General features: G+C 36.1%; 1 protein-coding gene across 2 annotated transcripts; it reads right to left on the reverse strand.

Annotated features, from left to right (window-relative positions):
• Positions 1-432: 432 nt before the first annotated feature.
• LOC132598689 (UDP-glucose:glycoprotein glucosyltransferase) lies at positions 433-21278 on the reverse strand. Of its 2 annotated transcripts, none has more exons than XM_060311704.1 (37): positions 20910-21278; positions 19267-19716; positions 18999-19149; positions 17823-17994; positions 16959-17032; positions 15327-15423; positions 15091-15203; positions 14863-14978; positions 13458-13515; positions 12660-12812; positions 12475-12573; positions 12179-12343; positions 11184-11252; positions 10214-10296; positions 9889-10051; positions 9072-9206; positions 8877-8982; positions 8694-8788; positions 8439-8551; positions 8121-8331; positions 7482-7550; positions 7128-7273; positions 6143-6244; positions 5841-5988; positions 4664-4720; positions 4421-4551; positions 4250-4338; positions 3772-4124; positions 3562-3657; positions 3396-3454; positions 2968-3070; positions 2710-2868; positions 2458-2598; positions 2272-2315; positions 2062-2176; positions 1215-1367; positions 433-1112 (listed from the first exon to the last, which is right to left on the reverse strand). In XM_060311704.1, the coding sequence occupies exons 1-37, from the start codon at positions 21107-21109 to the stop codon at positions 936-938; spliced, it is 4965 nt and encodes a 1654-aa protein (XP_060167687.1). In that variant the 5' UTR covers positions 21110-21278; the 3' UTR covers positions 433-935. The 2 variants fall into 2 exon arrangements, with proteins under 2 accessions (XP_060167687.1, XP_060167686.1); XM_060311703.1 differs by having other exon boundaries at positions 3396-3460.
• Positions 21279-22500: the final 1222 nt, after the last annotated feature.

The following is a 22500-nucleotide window of genomic DNA, read 5'->3' on the forward strand; positions in this document are numbered from 1 at the left end:
TATTTTTGTGCTCAAAGTATAACAACATGGGTATATTTGAACTCAAAGTATAACGAGAGATATATTTGGATCTTTTCCAAGAGTGCAGGGATATATTTGACCCTTTTCCGTAGATAAATTTTGGCTGTTTGATTGCTATTTTCGTTTGAATAACCTCCATCCTTTAATAGGCTTAATAGCAATTTGCGCGCTGTGGCCTGTGGATATTGTTTCAGGTACCTACTTCTTTTTTAACATCTTTTGAACGACACATTACACAAATTGCAGTCAGAGAATATGATGCAAATTGCACACACTGTATTGCACCCATAACACAATCCCCACTTCTTGTTATCAAGTTTCAGTGGCTGACTTTGGAGTACAAACTCAAGAATGATAATCAGAGTCTCATAGTAACAACCTGATACATTATTAAGACACTTCCCCACAAAGGCCAAAAATTAAAGCTAGTTTAAATCCAATGTACTTATCGATTTCACTGACATAGGTTTGGGTAGGGCTGGAGTAATTTAGCTGCTGAAAACTTTCAAGTTACAGGAATATTAGTTGACCTCAATATTACATATCAAAATTGCAAAATACCTTTTAAGAGTTTTTTAATGTTTCCTAACTGCCCCAACAGATGCAGAATAAAGTGGAGATGTCACAGCATCCCTGTCAAGTATCCTCTGTAACTATCTATCCATATTACAATGTCCTCTCTACTAAGGGCGGCGCAAATGGCAAAATGGGTTCATAATAGCTGGTATTCTTTTGGCACCTAAGTGTGCATCTAAGCCTTCTTAACTAATTCATTTTCTGCCACAATGGACAATCCTAACAACTCTGCTCTTAGCCTTTTACCATGGTAGCTGAGAACCACCCAAAAGTGACCAGATAACATCAATCTGATTTGAAGGTGTCAATGAATCAGGAATACTTGCCTTGCATCAAATTCAAAGTTCCGACTTTGATTCCTCGTCTTCTAATGGAGTATCGCTAATGGTTTTTGGTGCTTCAGCAGGAAGTGCTGCCTGGTCTTGGGGATCAAAGTCTTCACCCAAGATCTTTGCAGTAACGCGTCTTGCTTCATAGTCAAGTTCTGGCCACTCTTCCACTATCCTCTTGGCGCCCTATAATATAAACAGGAAAAAGGTGGAGCAAGTAATACAAAGGACAAAGTGCAAGAAGATGACAATGAGACAACTGAAACGGTGAGGCAACTCAGTTATTACCTGGAGTTTGGGTTCTTTTGTCATGGGATTATTGCAAAGGTCTATTGTTTTTGCCTTGGGCTTTGTTGCATTACCACACCATGACTCGCACCAAAGCCATTCTTGTGGGAGTGAAAAGATGGGTACAGTATGCTGAGCATAGTTTGGAAGGTCCTGAGATACAAGAAATTCTTGTCAGTAGTAAAACAATATAAAAGTAAGAGCAATATAATCATCATATTATGGAAACCATAAAGCTTGGCAGCAATGTCTCAACCGCTTATATTGAAATGTGGAAGCAAAGAAACTTTATCAGGAAAGTATATGTTCATTGTAAACTATGAAACTTCCCTGAAAAGCTTGGGCAGATTCCTAACTTTACCCTGACATATGCATGGTGTAACTTGTCATTAACTTTGTCATCCATTTACCATTATTACGTCCTAAATATCACCACTGCAACCACTATGCAAGAGCAAGTATAAAAACAGAAGGATGCATATCACTAATTTCAAGTCGCTGAACAAAAACAATTGGGAGGTGGAAAAAAGGTATCTTAGGCCTTCGCAGGTCAGGATAATAATGCTAAACTATCTCCTCCATTTATAAATAAAAATTTCTATGTTTTCTAATCTGAAATGACTCAGAAATTCAAAATGGGAAGATATTTGATTACATGAAGAGAATTTTTTTTTTACTTCCATTCAGCACACTTGCAGAAAGTACCGAGTAGAATGGAAAGAAACTGTATACCCTCAAAACCAAAACACAATCGCTTGCTTCAGGTCGAAACAGTAAAAAAAAAAAACTTATGATGAGCCAATAATGTAGAATGCTATGATGATAGCACATGAAAGCATTGACTTGCCTGATCCAGATTTGAAAGACTGTTTGGATCCTTGCTCAGGGTCTCATAAAACACTCGTAAATTATCTCCCGCAGCAGTCTCCCGGAATTTAAGTAGATCGACAACATACAAAGCACTGCAGATTGCATTCACCACGGAAAACTTGTTCATTTTTTAAATAACTACCAAGTATTATATGTATGTGATTCAATATATAAGAGCTAATGATACCTAATATGATATGGTCTTCCTCGTAAATGTTCCTTCCAGAAGCCCTATTCAATAAATACAAAGAACATTAGTGACGGCTTAGTCAGTAAATGCAAAAGCCTGACCAGCTGATGAGTAATTAAAAGGACAAATGAAATGAGTGAGCAGAAAGAGAAGTGATAAAATAATAGAAAGAAATGCCAATACTTGTTTCCAAAAACGATAGCCATCCATCTCCCTGTTGTTGTCACAGAAAGGTGTATATGCAAGGGGCCGTCCCTTCAAATCCATGTCATAAAGTTCTCCCATATCAGTTCTTACAATTTGGTCTGCATCTACAAAGATAACCTGCACGATAACACATTACTGAAGTTCAATCGACTATAAGTTCACATTTAAAATTTATGACCTAGTAGGGATAATCTATTGAATTCTAAATGAGGGGAAAAAGATGAATACCTTCTCCAACGCCAGGGGGAAAATGACATCAAGAAACAGAATTTTATATGCCCAGATGATTCTTTGTTTCTCCTTTTGTTTGTGCAGCCATGTAGGCCATTTGTATGTAATTAATTCATATTCAAAACCATATTCTTGAGCCATATGCGGGATTACATCCTGAAAGAAAAAAGTATCTCATAAGTTCAACATGTAAACATTATAGATTGAAACAAGCTGCTAGAACGAATTAAAGGTGAAGAACGCAAGGTAGCGAACCTTGAACTGAGGAGAGAGATAGTTTTTTATAAACCAGAACTTCACTGGCCGTTGAGTATTCTTCAGAACACTTAGTATCATAATTTTTAGGAACCGTTCATATCTGCAAAGTACATCTTAAAGCTGTTAGCTGAGAAGTCTGCTACAAAAGAAGCAGAGAAATTAGGGAGAGCATATTAAAGTCTGATCTAAACTTCTTTTTTGATAAGCAAAACCTAAGTCTGACCAAAACTATACAACTACCCATAAATTATCAGAAAAGTAGAAATGCAATATAACATTAGAAGTGAAAAAGATAAGAGAATAAATTAACATGGCTACAAGATTGTGTTTCTTGCTTGGGTTCTTTTTCTGATAAAAGTTGGGGCCACCTAAGGAGCATCAAAATGCAGGGAAATAAAAAAATGAATCCAAAACAAAAAGCTCACAAGTGCCCAGAAGCAACAGAGAATATGTTAATCGTCTTCCCATGGCGACCACCGGTTACCTGCTCCTTGACAAGGAATAGAAAACTGTTTAACCATCATGATTCCCTTTCTCTAGATAACCCCATGAGTATTATTACTAAATTTGATTAATGAATTGAGGAATTACCACTGGAGTGTTTTTACTCTTCTTTGACTGGTCACTGCCACCGATAAATCCAGAAGCCCATTTAAGAATATTCGAATTCCAACTGTTCTGGTTGCCCTGCAAACAAGAAAATTAGTAATCCTACAGCTTATTAATTCAGAGTTACAGACCCATATTAAAATTTTCTGTAAAGGGAAATGTTTTACAAAATAATAAAGGTGAACATATCACCTTTTTCTTCTCTTGTGAATGGCTATCATCATCAGCAGAAACCAACAGTTTCTCATGTTCCTTGCCCTTTTTCTTAATCACCTCCATGTGAACAAGTTTACCACGCAAATCATCTATAGTGATCCGTTTAGACAAAGTTGTCTCCTGACCACCATCACCATCGTCTTTCAAAGCATAAAGCTCCGAGCTTCTACCTGGAGCAAGCTGCAGGTACCAAACTCCAGGAAACGCCTTCATTTGCCAATAACCCAAATTGGCCATGACAAGTGTGTCAACCAAGTGCGGTGTACTTTTAGTGCCTAGGATTAGCTGAAGGCCTCTAGGCGGCTCATGATCCTTCTCAGAGCAATGACCTGGTCAAATGGTTTAGAAACTAGAGCAATTAACTCATTTCCAGTGGAACCATGGCATTGTTCTTCTTTAGCCAATATCTCAGGTTACTAAAGCGATAACATCAAATAGAGGAGAATCAAGTTACCTGTTAGTACTAGTGCTTCAAGTTCATACACTGCTTGCAGTGTCCTAGTCTCTCCTAGGTTTTCAAGCAGCATATTATCTAGGTCATGGCTGCAAGTTTAGGCAGATATTAGACATCACTAAGTATCCTGACATATGTGCCATAAGTTCCATAATCTTCTGAAATACTTACACAGCAACAACAGGCTCAACAAGCCATGGCTCAGGAACATCAAGATTCATAGTCAGCGTCTTAGAAGGTGGCATATTAGCAAAAAAAGCTTTGGGACCATAAATGGTGTAATCTGAACTACTAAAGTCATCCTGCAAAATCAGCAAAGATGAGACTCCCCAGGGAGCACAATATGTCTGAAGGACTAATTTATCAAAAAGATATTGACTGAAGGACTTGCAAAGAAAAGTTGCTCTGACATACCAGTGTTGGTATAACATATCTGTAGTAGTTCTTCAATGGGAGATCAACCAGTGAACTCTGCAAGTAAAAAATAATGTGAACTTCCTAAGCCTGACGTTTACCAACAGAACCATTATGTTAAGATGTTTCATACGATTATTACAGAGGCAATATACCTCAGGACATGCAAACACTGTAGATGTTTCATATGATCAATATAGAGGCAACATACCTTAGGACATAGAAATATTTGGACACAAAATGCAAATTATTCAAGTTAAAACCTAAACTAAGTTTGCAAGGACCAACTTTTGATTGAAAGTTACTGCAATTTGTTTAGCCTGCTAAATAAGCAAGGGTCCATTACAACTCTCAGTATCCATTTCTGACTGTCAAGAGCAAGATAGCCAGAGTATTAACGTTTAGTATTTGGAGCGTCCTAATTACAAAAGGAACATAAAATTTTTGAATCACCATCTTCTGATTCAGCCATCTCTCACCTTTCAAACTTTTAACTGCTTAAGTTTTAGTAGCTTCAAAACTAGGTTTCATCTTCTCAAAAACTAGTAAGGAGAAACTTCAGGACTTCCTCTCCTTTCTAACCTCTGCAGGAACATTCACCACATATGTGGATCATATATGAACAAGTATAGACTTCTGTCTTTCCCTCCCTTCATTGATGACTAAGGATGTGAGATCTAGAAGAAGAAAAAACCCCAAGAGGATTGCAGAATGAAAGGTACTCTTTATAACCTTAGTGTCGGGGCCAGCTTGCGGACACCTCAACTAATAAATGAAATGTAAATTCTTACAACTATGTAATAAATTGCTGAAATGTTTTCAACACAGTCATTATATATGTTGTCGAGTTTTCTTTACTTGTCAAAAAAAAAAAATATATATATATATATATATGTTGTCGAGTTTAAATCCTATCATTTGTTCTTATCTAGCACACTGATGTTAGCCAATTTTCCTTCTTCTATGACGCCATGCATATTTCATGTGACCAAGCCCAAGGACAAACCTGTCTTGAGACCCTAAAATCCCACTGATCCTACCCAGGACTCCAACTAAGTGATGAACTGTAGAACACAGTACAGAGGCAGTTTCATTGCCAGTACCAAATCATTGGAAAGTGCAGAAAGTTCTCGATTACGTAGTGATCATTTTCCACTACTCAAGGAAATCAACTCACCATGGGGTTGAGTACAAGCCTCATGCTTGGGCGAATGGACTTTGACACAAGCCGAAGAAGAGAAGACAACTTTTGACCAGATGAGCTCAAGGGGTCGATAACAGCATCAATATGAATGCTGGAATTTTCATTTTCTAAAACAACAGCACTGCGAGAAAACATGTTAAGAACATTGATTTAATATAATGAAAATTCCAAAGTAAAAAAGAATTCATATCAGCCAATATTGGGCATATTCCAATAGAGTGTTCTTCGTCTTTACAGGGAAAGGGAGTCAAAATGGTGAATTAGACATGTGTTACCTGTATTTTGCGGACAGAAGTTCAAAGCGAGCACCTTCAGAATTCCGATCCCGCATGGAAATTGAAGATGAGACAGACATGAAAATGTCACTGATGAATTTACTACAATATCACAAAAAAAAATAAAAAAAAATTAGCACAATGAAGAAAAATAGTGTGGAGAACCTAAAAATTGAAGAAATAACAAAAGCACTCCATTAGTTTCTTCAGTAAAGATGACCCTTGGGAAATCGTTGAATGATAACTAGGTTCATAATAGAATCAGAAAAATATGACAAGGAAAAGCAGTATTCCAAGAAACCAAAGGTTATATTAATGCTTATGCTGGTAGTCGGTCAAGAACTTGATCAAAACTTAAAGTAAAATAAATTACAAGATTGGTTCATGAAAATCCTAACGCTGAGGAATGATTTTACCAGTCAATGAGAACAAATCTTTAGATGGAAAACCCAATTGTGCTGATATGACCTGAAGGATAAAGTCATTAAGAAGGCTTTTTTCAAAAAAGAAATTACTTAGATTTAGGGAGAGGGGAAGGGGAAATAGGGGAGGGATTAAAAATTGACAAAAGAAGGCCCAGTTTCTTGAAAGCAGCCACAGGGATGTGTCATCTAACAGTGACATAACACTTTAAAAGACACCATTTGTGGGGTAACAGACTGAGTAATATGTGAAAGACAGTGGTCGATTGTGAGGTCATCATCTGACTTCTGGGGAACCCGATTTTAAGAAGATGTTTGCAGAACTTGAAGACACTACTCATATCTGGTAGCTCATTAGATCGGAATGTATATAGTACAGATATGCAAACATGAGCAGCATATATATGAAGGGATGAGCAGTTTGTTACTTGAAAGGAAACAGGGGTATCAAACTTGAAAAGACAATTTTCACATTTTCCTTATAAGCAGTAAAGCAGGTGCTCACAATTGCAGTAGAGGAAAAAGAGAGAAGGTAGGACATTGAAGAACATAAAAGCACAAACCTTGTTAACATATCAGGGTCGATGTCCTCCCACTTTACTTCTTCAATTATTTCCACTATATGCTTTATTCTTTGCTTAAATTCCAGAGACTCCAGAAGTTGCAAATCATGGCTCAAGAATGTTGTGTCGTCAACCAGGCTAATCACCTATCAAATTGGTCAAAGAACATTGAGTTCACACAGAACGATATAATGTTCATCAAAAACTGATTAAAAAGGCGTCTCTTCAGAGCACCCCCAATACTCTGAAGAACATGAGGATGGGATCTCAAAAATCAAAATAGTCTTGGAGGATAAAAATTTCCAAAAGAATCTGCATTTCAAATTAAATGCAATTGACACAAGTCGAACTTACTCTCCCATTTGTAATAACTGCATTGGCGCCACACTCCAGACCAACTCGTCCAAACAAAAACTTCCCCACCTGTAAATGTATTAAAAATAAAAATGAAGGATAAATGCAGAGCCTATTCAGCAAGCATGCATCTAATTAATACCTTAGCCGCATAGCACCCAACTAAAACTAAGAGTTCATATTGGCATGATTGGTGTCTCTTTGAACACATTCACCATAGAGTTCATGAATTAAATAGGTAGTGTTGTTCTCTCATCTGAAAAACTGGGGTCTAATAATAAATGTTTGTTCAACAGGTAAAACACTTTAGCACTCTGATAGATAAAAGGATTTAGTTATTGAGACAGCTAAGCCGTGAAGTAGGTTGAAAGCAAATTCTGTTGTGTTGTTCACACAATTATTAGAAAATGTTCCAAAGCATTTCACTAAGCATAGCTAAGATACTAATGAGAAAGCAGATAAAAATGGCATCCTAAGCATTTGCAACTCCTATCCTGTGGAATTTATTCCCATATATTGTTCAATTCTTACATATGGACACTTGATTAAAAATAAAAATCAAGGCCTTGGATGAGTTAATCTAAACGGCCTTGGATGAGTTGTTGAACAGACTAACTAAAGCCAGGAATAGTGAGGTACCTTATTCAAGTGCACTTTCAACTTCTCATCAGAAAGTCCAGAAAGAGCAGACTTGAGTCCTTTTGAGGACAATCCATTTGAATTAGCCAGTTCAAAGACCTTATCCATAAATGCCTCAACATTTTCAGTGCCCGCAGAAGATGCATGCATATATTCATGTTGGTAAAACAAGCAAATTTGGTCCAGGAACGGCAGAGCGCCTTTCTTGTGACTGCAAGTCATCATCCAAAGCAAGATAAAGAAAGAAAAATGTACAGTTTAATTAAGCCATTAAGAAAATAAAACAGTGCCCAAAGATAAGCTGCAAAAGAATCAGACCTATATGATGAGGCTGTGATTTGGAAAACTTTCATGAAAAGAAAGCTTGGTGAATGAGGATCCTGAATGGAGTTAAACAGCACTGCCAAGCGTCCAGTTGTGGTGCCTGCCATCTGACGAAGAATCCAAATACTTAAAATTCTCGTAACCAAGAGTATTTAGTAATAACAAACGATGAAGAATATATATATATATATATATATATATATATATATATATAGAGAGAGAGAGAGAGAGAGAGAGAAGGAGAACTACCAGATAATGTATTCCTTCACGAAGCAATCTCATCCCTTTATCTGACGCCATACTGACAGCAAGAAGATGAGTCACAGGCTTCAAATCATCTATTGCTGGAAAAGAAGTTAAGACGCCACAAATGAAATAGATACTCAAACATGTTCCATAATAAACAACAGCGTTAGGCTGAGTATGGCTTACTTCCAGTAGAATGTAAGTAGCTGATTTCATTAAAAAATGAGTTGTCTGCAAGAATTAAAGCCGAAAGAGATACAAATCTCGGTTTGACTTTCCCTTCAGCTATAATCTAAGTCAACAGAGAGACAACAATGTATTCAATTATTTCAGGCACACAAAAACCAATGCAACATATTTTGGGAAAATAAAGAATTGTACCTGTGGATTATAGCGCTGCACACCACTCTCTGATAGATACTTGTCCAGGACATCCGTATGAGAGTTTATGTGCCCAAAATAGACATTTTCTTGTATTCTAGGAAGTTCATCATTCATGGCATTCATAAGAGCTTCCTGCAAGTAGAAGTTCCAGGTATATTATATCATATTATAGGACAGTCTCATCCTCCTAGAAATACACTTCAATGGACAGATAACAAATGGAGTATGAACAATGAACATTTTGGCTTCATATAGCTTATGCAGCTGTCAAATCAAATAGTAACAAGAAAAATTAGAAATAAATTAAGTAGCCAATTAGTATCTCGTACATCAGGTGTCCACGGAAAACTCAGTCCCTAAACCTTTCTCAGAAGCAAATTCCATCTTATTGGAAACATATCTATCTTTGAGCAACTAAAACACATGGAGAAAAGGCAATTTCATGAGAACATGGTATTTAAAGAACAAATCTTATTTCCTAAAGAAACTACCCACATAATATTTTTCTAGAACTATATTATTATTATTATTATTAAAGCAAATTCGCTAGGCGAGGTACCTAGGGCTAGTTTTTTATTTATTATTAAATAAAAGTGAACCTCAAAGAGAAGAGTACAAGCAAGGGGGGCTATATATGCCATACTTGTAAAGGAGATTTTTCTTTTTCCCTTCCCAGTGAACAAAACTTCAGAAAATGGTAAAACAGGCAACTATTGAGACCATTTATGCATCTGGAAAATAAGTAGACGCAAATTTAAAGCTAAAAATGTCAGATACTAAGATATTGAATCTGTGATCATAAATAGGGTTATACCTCAGTAGGGTCATGGACAAGCCCATTGAACAAGAGGCAACATTGCCTCTTAGCCAAACCCAGCTTAAATACAAACAGAGAGTTTTCCTCGGAGAGTTCTTTAAAAGTATGCTCCTTCTCCAGTTTCAGTAAAGTATCTTGAGGAGGAGTTTTAGCCTGTGGTCTACAAAAAGACACTAGATGTAAATGTTTTGGAACACATTTTTAAGAAAGAAACAATCTATCAACTCAAAAAATTAGGAATGGATAGCCCTTGTAATGCATGTAGCTCTCAAAAAAACAAGCAGAAAAATAGAACTGGGTGCTTGGAAAATGGTAGACTTACAGCAGTGTTTCCACAAATGCCCCTTCCACGTGGTGTACTTCAGGAGGATCTTCAGCAACTGACTCAATTCGCAATTTGTTTACCTACAGTTCTAGGTGAAACTATTACTTAACTGTGTATATTAGTAATACACCAAAAACAATACTGGAGCTGTGGAGCAACAGGAAAATTTCAGAAATCAAAGTAGCGAAAAGTTTTCTAAAGTTGAAACCCATACACCTCCTGATATGAATCGCCACCATTATCCAGAAGGAGCTAGCTCTAGTACTTCTCATATTTACACACCTTATTGGAGATGCTTCAGACATAATTGTCCTAAAATTTACACTAGCTAAGGCATTTTTCTATGAGAGCTATGCTCGATTGATGTGGGGGAAGCTCCATATTATATATGAGAAGTATGACAAAAAGTAGAGAACCCACCCAAAAATATGGGTCTCTACAGAAAAAAAACAATCATCTACACTAGCAAAGGCATTGTGGCAAGGAAGAAAGAATAATATGACTGAGTAGAATAAAAACACCTATGAGGCATGACAAGCAGTGGAACTGATTTAAGGTATACAACCCAACAGGACACGACCGCCATGCCAGGTCATGATAAAAGTTACACATTAGAATCAGGGTTTCCTTTATTCTTTGATAGGTAAATATAATCTTTTCTTAATAAAAGAGGATAACAGCAAATAATTCCACAAAACACAAAGAAATTGGGGACATGCAGAATTACATGGAAGATTAGAAATTAGTAATTGCCAATGACAGCCAAGACAATATGGTTCCTCTCAGAAGGGAAACAAGTGTTTTGCTTCTTTGGGATTTTTATCAGACACTCCTTTATGCATTGACTTGTTAACCTTCAGGAGCAACCGTTCACATACTAACATGATAATTACACATTTGGCATCCGATGCAAGCTAACATATTCATTAATATGCATTATACAGAATAGAAGGTATTGAAATCATACATTGCTCAGGAACTGGAAAGCTGTTACAATTCCTTGGTTTTCCTTGATGTAGATGAAAAGACGAATAATCTGCGAAAAAACATTACAGTTTTCATCAGTTCATACACATCAATAACAAAGTTGAAGAACTTCAATGGAAATAAAAACTGTAAATGGAACAAAGAAAGACAGTGAAAAGAGTTCCTTTTTAAGAAAAGTAATGAAAATTTTACTATTAAACAATAGCATCCAGCAAGTGCAATAGATGAGTAGTACAACCACAGCAATATGTATCTTAGAACACTAGCTACATGTGAAAGAAGAGTCATGATAAATCATGTTCTAAAAGAAAGTAATAATATCATCAACAGCTCACAGTATGTAGTAAGTTGCCTCTACGACAAAACATCATGCATAAGGGTGCTAAGTGCACCAATCTCAACATCTTGATGTATGCATTGCTATTTACCTATCAAAAAAAGAAAAGCAACTAGATGCATGCATGTAATTTACTCCAAGCTGTTAGAGTAAGGTCCAATCAAATACTTCTATAAGTTGCCAGCCAATTGAGCTTTTAATTACATGATACCAGTTAGCATAGCACGTAGAAGAATATTATAAGTCCATATGACAAGTACCTTATAGAAGTATGTTGCAGAAAAAAATTTATGCAACAGGCATCATATCAAGTATGATATGCACAAATATAGAAAGATGAAAAAAGCAGAGCGATCCTGTTACTGTTACATGGCTATATACACAACTTAGTAATTAATCAGGAAAACATTTCACTGAACTTCTACGCCATATGTAGGGCAAATAAGGCATAGAAATCTAAGCAAATGTAACCTGACTATACGCCTGTTAAGACCATGCGTCATGCAAAAGAAACAAATATTTACTTGTAAACATTAAGTCCACTTGACTTATACCAAGAATGAAAGCAATGAGTTAAAAAGTCTAAATAATCTTATTCGATCATTTACTAGTTACTATGACAAGATTTGAGTAATTACCAAACTCGAGAGGTCTTCCTGACTTGGACTATCCTTCTCCCTATAAGAAAGGGGAAGTTCACCACCGCCTGATTCGATCTCCTTAATTAACTTCGTAGAGTACAATATCACACCAAATCTCATTGGAATATGATTCTCAAACATCGAAACGATTGCGTCAATTGTCTGCAGATTTTAGAGAAACTGTTAACCAATATTCTTTTATCACTATTGATTGGATGACAACAAAACGTAACCAACTAAAAAACAAATTAGCACAAAAACATTTTTCGGGTTCACATAATGATAGAGCTTGCCTCAAGCCCACAAATGGAGGCAGGGTCCAAAACATAAACTGCATGGAAGAGGTTCTTCCGGATGTAACGCATTTGTCCAGGGTAGACTGGCATCAGGAGCTAAAGCAGAAAGATGCAAACAGTTAGAAACTTAAAAGCTAAGTGATGCCGAAAAGCACAATCCAAGGATCAGAGAAACAAGGTACCTCGTTTAAATTGTTCCGCCAACGTTTATACATCTCATCCACCTCCAAGTTATTGAGATAATGAACATGATCTGAGCGAAAATCAACACGGAAAGTACTGGACTCAGAAGGGGGCAGTGCTGCAAGGAGCTTCCTCACGGTGCTAACAGGAATCTGAAATTCAGGCAACAATTAATGCATGGGCTTTTTGCTTAACAGGACATTCATGACAAAAATAACACCAAAGGCATTTGAGATAGAAATAAAGTTTGAGACATAAACATCCTATGGATGCAATGCACAACCTACAGGCAAAAGAGACAAGTGAAAATTTAGAGTATGCAAAATCAAGTACCAATAAAATTCATCTCACATGTTGAGTTCCATGTCTAAATGACCTATTTGCTACAACTTGCAATCATATACATTTTATGTACAACTGATGAAAAAGCTCTAATTGATGTTCTAGGTTCGGAGCATACTCTCCACGAGCAGAAGCCGAGGCAACTTAATATAATGGCCATGTTAGGTCGCTAGCTTTTGTAATTGAAATGATTAACTGAACTTCACCCATAGTTAAGGTTCAAGCATTATAGACTTCTCTTTTAAATGACGGAATATACTGTATAAAATATATGAAGCATTTTAGCCTCCTTAGCAAGATGTTTCTGCAGCATATTCCAAAAATTCACCAACCCCAATAAATCAGGTAATTGCTCACTGGTAGCATCAGAAGAAAATCTCAGATAGCTAAAAAAGATGTCAAAACCCAGGGCAGCTGTATCAGGCATGCCCTTGAAAGGTTCTAGAGTTCCGCACCTTCATTTTAGCGTATTGATCAGCTAATGACAACTCCTGATGGACCATGTCAACCAGCCTGGAAAACAAGTTTCAGAAGTTCTTAAGTCAACCAACAGGAAAAAGGATGATCTCCACTTCTCACAATGAAGCACTTACTGATGATAAAAAACAAGTTTTAAAAGCAAAATCAGTCAGCAAACAATAAATTGAAATCATTCACAAGCAACATTTTCTATTCTGTCAAAAAGTTATGTCTTAACCATATAACCAAGCACTCAGAGAACCTTTGCTGAAGCACATATAATAGTAGCAAAGGATGGAATTTCCAAGAGTTGACAGATATTTCACAGTGCTGCATTGATGGTGTGCAAAGTGTAGGCACGGTCTGCTCCACACAGCACAAAGCCACAAATTGTCTTATTACAGTACACAGGGTGAGTTAAATTGTCAGGTCATCTGATATGCCATTATCACATCTTTCCAGCTACTTCTAAAACCAAAGGATGGCTAATCGACAATCCAGAACACAAAATTCCACTGCTGGTGGATTCAAGGACGAGAAACAATGCACAGGAAATAAGAGTATAAACCCTTGAAGAAAGCAGAAGTAGACAAAATCTATAAACTTCAGGGAGAAGAAAAAACAAAAATGATGAATAGGGAAATAAGTTTCCATCATTTCCGTTGTCAGCTTATTTTGCCTCTCAGTTGTGAAAAACAGCTGTAGCTAATTGGGTATGACATCTCAACAGAGACGGATGCAGGATTTATCTCTATGAATTCAACCTTCATTGGTTTTTAGTGGGTTTTTACACATATATTTATGCTCCATGTCATAAATACTGGGTAGATGAACCCGGTACCGAAACGCTGCATCCATCTCTGCATCTAGAGCAGTTGACACTTGTGTCAATTCAAAATTTGAGGGGATTAAAGAAGGGGGGAAAACAACAAGGGTAGAGTAGTGGTTATCCAATCAACTCTTATAACTCAATATTGTAATTTTAGGTCCAACAACAACATCATACCCAGTGAAATCCCACAAGTGGGGTCTGGGAAGGGTAGAGTGTACGCAGACCTTACACCTACCTTGGGAGGTAGGTGAAAATGTATTAGTATTTATAGGTAAGTTGGACAAGGTATTTGCAAGTTGAAGTTGCGTTTGGACATGCATTTCAAACTTGAAAAACTTCTTTTCAAATTGGATCGAAAAGTTGAAGCAAGTGAATAATAGCAAATGGCAAATATATGGAGGGAGGTGGTCCCAATTCTGAATTTATATTTTTCTTCTCCCCATGTCTTGACAGTCTAATAATAGCAAATATTACGGACTTTAAAGGAAATGAATTACGCAGATGGCAAATATATGGAGGGAGGTGGAGGAGATAGAGAAAGATGGTCTAGAAGCAAGTGAAAGCATTACAAATAAAGGTCAATATCTTCAATATTGACTAAAGCACCATTCAAAGCCATTAATGACTTTCCAGGTGGGATCATTCGCTGATTTGCAACAATTTCCTCTTTGATAGATTCATTGAGCTGCATTAAATTAAAAAACATATCAAGCGATCAGATCCCTAATAAATGTTACATTAGTTGGAAAAAATATTTACCAGTGGAATACTAAATATGCTAACTGAAAATATTTTACCTTCATCCGAGATAAAGAAGAGACAACACTAGGAAAATTTTGATTAATTTCTTGCATTGACTGCAAAGGATCAGCCGCATGAACTATCCTCTGCGCAGTTTGATGCCCTAAATCTGTTTATTTATATTTGGCATCGCCAAGGGAATGACCATAAGGTTAGCTTTTAATCAAAAGAAGCTTTTGTTTCTGATATTGACAAGTTCTGAGCTCATAATAGTAAGGTTATATATCATCACCTTTTAATTCCCAGACATCAAGTGTATCAGAAACTGCTGATGATAGAAGATAATCCCTGAAAGCCATTATTTCAGATGTTAACTCCTGTCTACGCTCCTGCAGATATGGAAGACAGAATCGGTTCTTCAATGACCACAGCCTTGACAGAGTGGATTGCACACAACTATTAAAACCACCCAACAGAGCTTTTACTGGACTCTGAAAGCTAATCTCACAAGGCACGAACCATAATGCAGAATTTAAAAAGAGAGTCTTGAGCCCATTTGGATTGGCTTATAAGTTGCTTATAAGCTGTTTTTAGCTTTTTTGAGTGTTTGGCTGGCCAGCTTAAAGTCATTTTGTGCTTAAAATAAGCTCAAAAAAATAATTGGGCCCATTTGACTTAGCTTATCTAAAGCAGCTTATAAGCTGAAAACAGCTTATAAGCCAAAAAAAATAAGTTAGACTACCCCAACTTATTTTTTTTAGCTTATAAGCTGCAAACAGCTTATAGGCATAAGCCCATCCAAACAGGCTCCTTGTTTGCATCTCAGCTATAGTGTTTGCATTTAATCTGCCCTTCATTATTAACTTTGTGCTTTCATGGGAGGAAGGGAAAAGTGTAAGGTTTTTTTTTTTTTTTTTTTTTTGTTGATATAAGTAATAAATGGCATTAAAAGAAGGGCAAAAAGCACCATTATACAAGAAGTCTACCAAAAAGTAGAGAACCTTACAAAAATGGTATTCTACAAAAGACAAGAAATCAACAGTAAGAGGACAGATCTCTATCTTCCGTCTTTGTTCAAATAAGAGGTCAAAAGGGGGTGGAAGATATAGAATGGTAAGGTGGAAGGGGGAGAAGAAAGAATCACGGGGAGTTACTGTGTACTCTGACTTGTTATTCTGCATAGCTTCACCAAGTCAAGTCAAAAAAGGGAGAATAAACATACAATAAGACCACAAAGAGAGAAACTTTTGAGGAACTGGGTCAAACAGACAGCACTTTACAAAGCTTTAAAAAAAAGGGCAGCCCGGTGTACAAAGCATCCTGCGTTAGCAGGATCTGGGGAAGGGCCACAACCCAAGGGGTGTGATGAAGACAGCCTACCCTAATGCAAGCATTAGTGGCTGCTTCCACGGTTCGAACCCATTACCAAGCTTACCTTCACCAAAGGTGATCATCCACTCAAACACACCAGTGTTATTTCTTTTACTTAAAGGGAGAATATAAGCTCTCTATGGTATTACTACTTGTCCTTCAGTAAAATAATTTCGATGCATATTTTTTGTAAAATTTTAGAAATTTCAGGCTAGATGAACACTATATTCTCCACCAAATCATCTTAGTGGAAAAGGTGATAAAATACCACTAATCTTTCCTTTTATTTTACTTAATCAGCAAACTTTGTTATCATCCTTTCTCATCTACCCAGAACCTCTTTATGTTGTCAGTAAAGTTTGTCAATATCATTTTCGTTGGCAACATTGCTTTTTTTCTTTTCTGAACAGTACTTCCACAAATTCATCAACAAGTACATTTACTGTGTAGCTTTAATCATATTCCTGTATGTGTTCTAAAAGGCAATAATTTCAACAGACCGTTTTAACAATATTTATCAGTTTGAGATATAAAAAAGGTTGATAATACAAACCAGAATCCTAGAGAATACAAATCCTCTGACTTCTTGGCTAAGATCTTCAGTGTGAGGATCTTCGAGAGTGACCCCTGCAGCAATTAATTAAATAAGATACTTTCTGTTAAGCACAAGATAAAAGAAGCAAAGACATCTAAATTTTTTTTAATCGGGTGTTAAAAGAAGCAAGGACATGGGACAGAAAAATACTTGAGATATAATGCGAATAAAGCAGAAACTTTAAATGTGAGATAAGCACCACTATCAGGTGAACTCCTAATTTCTCCAAGAAGTAAAGTGGGTGGATCTTATAAAACCCAAAGTTTTGCTCAACAGATACAGTATATTCTTTTTTGAAAAGGTAAAGATACGAGTATATTTCAAATCCAAAAAGTCATTTTTTTTGGCAAAAACATTTTCACACAATCTGGAAACGAAAAGACAACCTGCTTTTTAACACAAGTATAGACACTATCAAAGAGAACTGGAAACAAATATACAAAAAAAAAAAAGAGTCTCAGAGAATCATTGCAAAGACAGTGAATACAAGACAAGTTTAGCCTTGATATCACAAAAATAAAGGACGTTTTTTTCTGTTGATTTTCTTGTGGGAAAATCATGAGGTCTGAAGGTGCCAGTCGCTTTATTCTTGAGCCAAGCAGTTTCAGCTAGCCACGGAAAATTGTAATAAAAGAGCGAAAAAGATCCTGAACCAAAACAATTCCAGGCTTCCCATATTAGAAAAAGCAATGTTATCCTATAGGAAGTGGTAAATCATCCTAAGCTGACAAAATTATATTCGACACCCTGTTGGAGATTACCCATCAATACCGCTGCTTGCATCGAGTAACATAATTCAGATGAGTGCACAACAGAACTTACCTTTCTTTACAGTGCTGTCATCCATAGCCTTGTATTCCATGTTTTTCAGTGCTAGTTCCACACCATAACCACCCAAGTTCAAGGAGTCTCTGGTACCAAGAGCTCCACACGGAGTACTTTTTGATTCACATCCAGAAGGTAACACAGGTCTAACTACATAATAGATTTTCCCCTGTGATAGTTATTGGATAGTCAGCACTAGAACAATTAAACTCTAGTTTTGGTTTTAGTAGTAGGAGGTAGAGTACAACAACAGAGGGAGGGGCCATTTCCCCTGTTTGATAAGAATCAAAACAAAGCAAAAGTAAAGAAGAGTATGACACCTTTCAGTCATCTTCAACGCCTCCAAAAAATGGACAGAGATGAGGAAATGAAATGTTTTTACTTGCCCCTCTCTAGTTGTAACGAACAACATGGAGATAACACTAATATGTCTCATACACAAGGATAATGAATAGGTCAACCCCCACCCGAGCCCTTCAACACCCCACCCCCCCCCCCCCCCCCCTCTCTGTTGCAAGCATTTTGTTAAGTAAAAACATAGGGGAAACAAATTCAAATGTTTCAATTGATTAAAATGAAAACAAAAGAAAAGTCATAATGAGGAATGAGGAAAGATTTAGAATCCCTTGGAGTGCGCAATTTAAGGGATGTAGCTACACGTTTTCCTTTTTTAAAAATTTCTTGCAAACTATCTAATATAGGGGATACAACCAACTCATTCTCAAATCTTATTTTTTCCTTCTTTCTTACAAGAAGCATACTGATAACCAAGAGCATCCACTAAGGCTCCACCTTACTTCCTCTATAGCCCTGATATATTTAATTAATGAAAATGGAAACTATGTGAGGGTACCTTTGATAAAGAAAAAAAAAATCTTTGTCATCTAACAAGTTTCTACTCACTTAATTATATTGGAGAGTTACTTATTTTGCTTCTCAAAGTGCAAACAGATGTATCATAAAAAGAGATGTTTTTTTACTTTTAGATAAGAGCAGCCGAAAAAGAGATGTTGAATATTGAAGAGCTTTTATCAATGTCAGGGTATTCATATACTTAAAGAAAATACTCTAGAGGATCCAAATCATGCACAGCCATTCTGATTGCTTCTGGAGGGTCAAGAGAAAGGTAATAAATAAGCACAACGGATGAGATAGCTTATAATGGTAGCTAACCTCTCTGGCCGCACTGGCCAAGGTCCGATGAAATTGTTCAAAGCAATTGGTCCCCAGAGCACCATATAAAATAGCTACCGGACTTCCTACATTTGAATCGGGATGGACATGATCAAACTCAAAAAGCTCCGGGTGTAATGTCTCAAGAGATCTGCATACAAAAATATTTAGCCAATTATTGAAGAGCAGCCGAGCTCATGTATTTCTAGACATATCAATTATACCACCTTCTGTATCGTGAAGAGAAAAGAAGGTCAGACAGACTTACACTTCTTTGGGGTTCTGCATCCACACTAGCAATTCAGCAACATCATAAAACAGTCTTCCACCAGTGTCTATCCAACAACAGTTTCCTTCAGGACTTCTTGGGTTCTCACCAACAAGCAGAGGGTTAACCTTTTTGTTCTTTGCATTATCACTTTGCTGAGATACTTCTCCATCAGGAGAGCTTGAGCTTTTATCATCAGCAAGTGGAAAAGAAGAAAGAGATTCCTCTGCCAATTGACGATAAAGCACTATCCGAGGAGATGCTGATCGAAGAGTTAGAGAAAATTCAAACATTGCTACCAAAGATTCACTTAATAGAGACCTTCCATATTTTATAATTCTCTTCAAGCAATCTTTGGCAGTTTGGCAGTCAGAATTTTCATCTGCAGATTGAAGCCATAACTCGATAAAATCCCAAAAAAGGTCCTTAGATTCCTTTGATAGCAACTCCCTGTCCATCATGAGCAGAACATCACAAAATATAAAAGGAGAAAGGAAGGTTTGCTCCTCCTACAAGGAAACCCCTGAGAAGACTAATCGGGTACGTTTTGGCAAGAGAAACAATCATCGATGTGGTATCTTGTCTATATTATAATTCTATTGGATGTCCCCAAAGGGATATCCTTAATGTGTACATACATTTCTTTCATGTGCCTGAGAAAGAACTTGTTCAGGCATGATACAAGTAACCAAGACATTTATACTTCTCTGAAACCCTTGTTCTTACAGTAAATTCCTCCTTTATTTATTAGTAGAACATAACCCTGATTTTCTAGACATGTTTCTTTTGCACTATGTAAATTGCTGCAATCCATATCTTTTGTAGGTTTTCTACTTTTTGGTATTTATACGGGCAATTTGGGCTCAATCATTAATGAATTTTGCTTGATTAAAAAAATATATGTGAAATGCTGCAAGCATCCATATTTGAACTTGCCTAAATGTAGTTAGCTTTCCTTCTGCAATTTTATCACCCAATCTGTTTCCTCCTCTTCTTTAAACATGTGATATCCTAATATTAAAGTTGACATTACTTTCCATGGAACCATGTCCTTAAGCACTATAATAACTCAGTTCTCCAATGGCTGAGCAACAGCAAACAATAAAAGCTTTCATCCTGTCTAAATGCCTCCCACCACTTAGCCTCTCCTCTATTCTCCAAAAGTGTTTCCGTAAAGTTGTAAACTAGTACAGCTACTACTTCATAACATCCTGTCGATGCTGAACTCACAGAAACAGCACATCTACTTAGGCGAAACAGCAAACTTTTCTTGACTGGATAGAAACAAGAAGTATCAACAAGACGACAAGGAGTACCCATTAAGCACTGAAGTACACAAAATACTATCTTCCACTGAAATTTAGGTATCCTAAACTATCGCAAAAAGTACAGCGTCACAATTGTTTATGATGATTCCACTACTCTTTATTTACCAAGCTTAATCAAGATTTAGAAAGATACAATGCAAAGATTCTATATGAAACTCAGCAACAGCAAACTCTCCAGTTTTCTTTATACTGCCAAAGCAACCAAAAAGCAATAAAACTTGTACTGCGCTTTAATCCCAAACTAGTTAATAAAAATGCCATTTTTTTTCTGTCATAACAATCAAACAGTAACAAAGTATTATAATGAATACATACCCGGCTTCCAAGATTACAGGGGTACCAGACCACTTAGCCCTTAAAGCAACCTGAACATTCTTGGGTTTACTATTCCCCGCATATACTGAATGCCCACAAAGACAAATACACAAAGCTACAGCGATCACAACACAAAACCCAAATCTGAAACGAGTCTCCATTCTTGAATCTTGATAAATACCAAGATGTTTCAGATTCATCAAGAACAGTTAACCCATTCAAGAAAATACCAACAATCAAGATTGTAACATTGGTAGGTTCCTATACAAATTAACAACAATTCTTGATCAAGAGTTGTGTATTAAGTAGAGTGAGACAAGTGTTAGGGCTCAGTGTGTAGTCCGATGTTGTTCAAATCTGTACCTGCGATCGTTAAAGGGAGACTTTATATATAAGGCAGGACTTTTAAGTCTTGTTTGAAGGAAATAAGGGTAGTTTAGGCAATTCGTAAATACTTACACGTTCAATTTCTGATATGGCAGGTGTTCATTGGTGGGGCTCTAAATTACTAACCGATGGGTTGGGTAATAACACTTGCCGCATCAGCCACGTAGTTTAATAGACCAGAGAATTTTTAACAAACCCAAAAACAGATCTATCGTATTAAGTACTTCTAGGATTATATTTTTCGTTACGTACCTATCGTAAGAAAATAAGCAAGATTTATTTTTATTAATTAACAAATCTAAATTCGAATACACATTCAAATATTAAAATTTGTGTACTCATATTAAAATATTCAAATTTAAATACATATTTGAATATTAAAATTTTATATTAAGATCTGAATACTAAATAATTAAGACTATTTTTGTTCAGCACCTTAATTGTGAAACTTATATTTATTTGAAAAAATTATATATATGCTCATGCAAATTACTAATTAATCTAGAAGTATATCAACAACAACAACAAAAAAAAAAAAAAAAAAAAAATATATATATATATATATATATATATATGCACTAGCCGCTATGCCATAAAAACCTCATGCATGTTTCAATTGGGGCTAATGCATATCATTAAAGAAGTTAAATTTTAAGTTGTTAACTTATCTACGTAATAGGAACTAAATATACGAAAAAATTCTGGAAATTTGACTAAAATTGTCTAATAGAAACACTTTATCATGCGTTTAGGCGTTCAATTAATACAAGTAGTAGTTCGAGTCTCTAAAATTAAATATGTGTTATTTAATTATGATATGAACATCGAATACATGTAAATTAAATTTTAATAAGCCAGAAGCTTTAATAATCATTTTAGCAAGTTTAACAATCCCAAAACACATGTCGTATGTGGGGGTGGGGGTGGGGGGGGGGGGGAGATTACAAAAGTAGAATCATTTAGACCTTATTTATTTTTATTAAAATTAACACTTATGAATTTAAATACATTGTTAATACCAAAATGCCTATTAAAATTAAGATATTTAAGTTTAAATACACATCTGAATATTAAAATATTATATTAAGACTAACTAATTAAGACTGTTCTTTTCAACATCTAAATGTCATTCATTAAAATAATATATATAAAATTATGCAAAATACTAATTTATTTAACAGTATATCAACAAAGTATTTTAAAA

The sequence above is a fragment of the Lycium barbarum genome, chromosome 6 (assembly GCF_019175385.1).
Source record: "Lycium barbarum isolate Lr01 chromosome 6, ASM1917538v2, whole genome shotgun sequence".
Lineage (NCBI taxonomy): Eukaryota > Viridiplantae > Streptophyta > Magnoliopsida > Solanales > Solanaceae > Lycium > Lycium barbarum.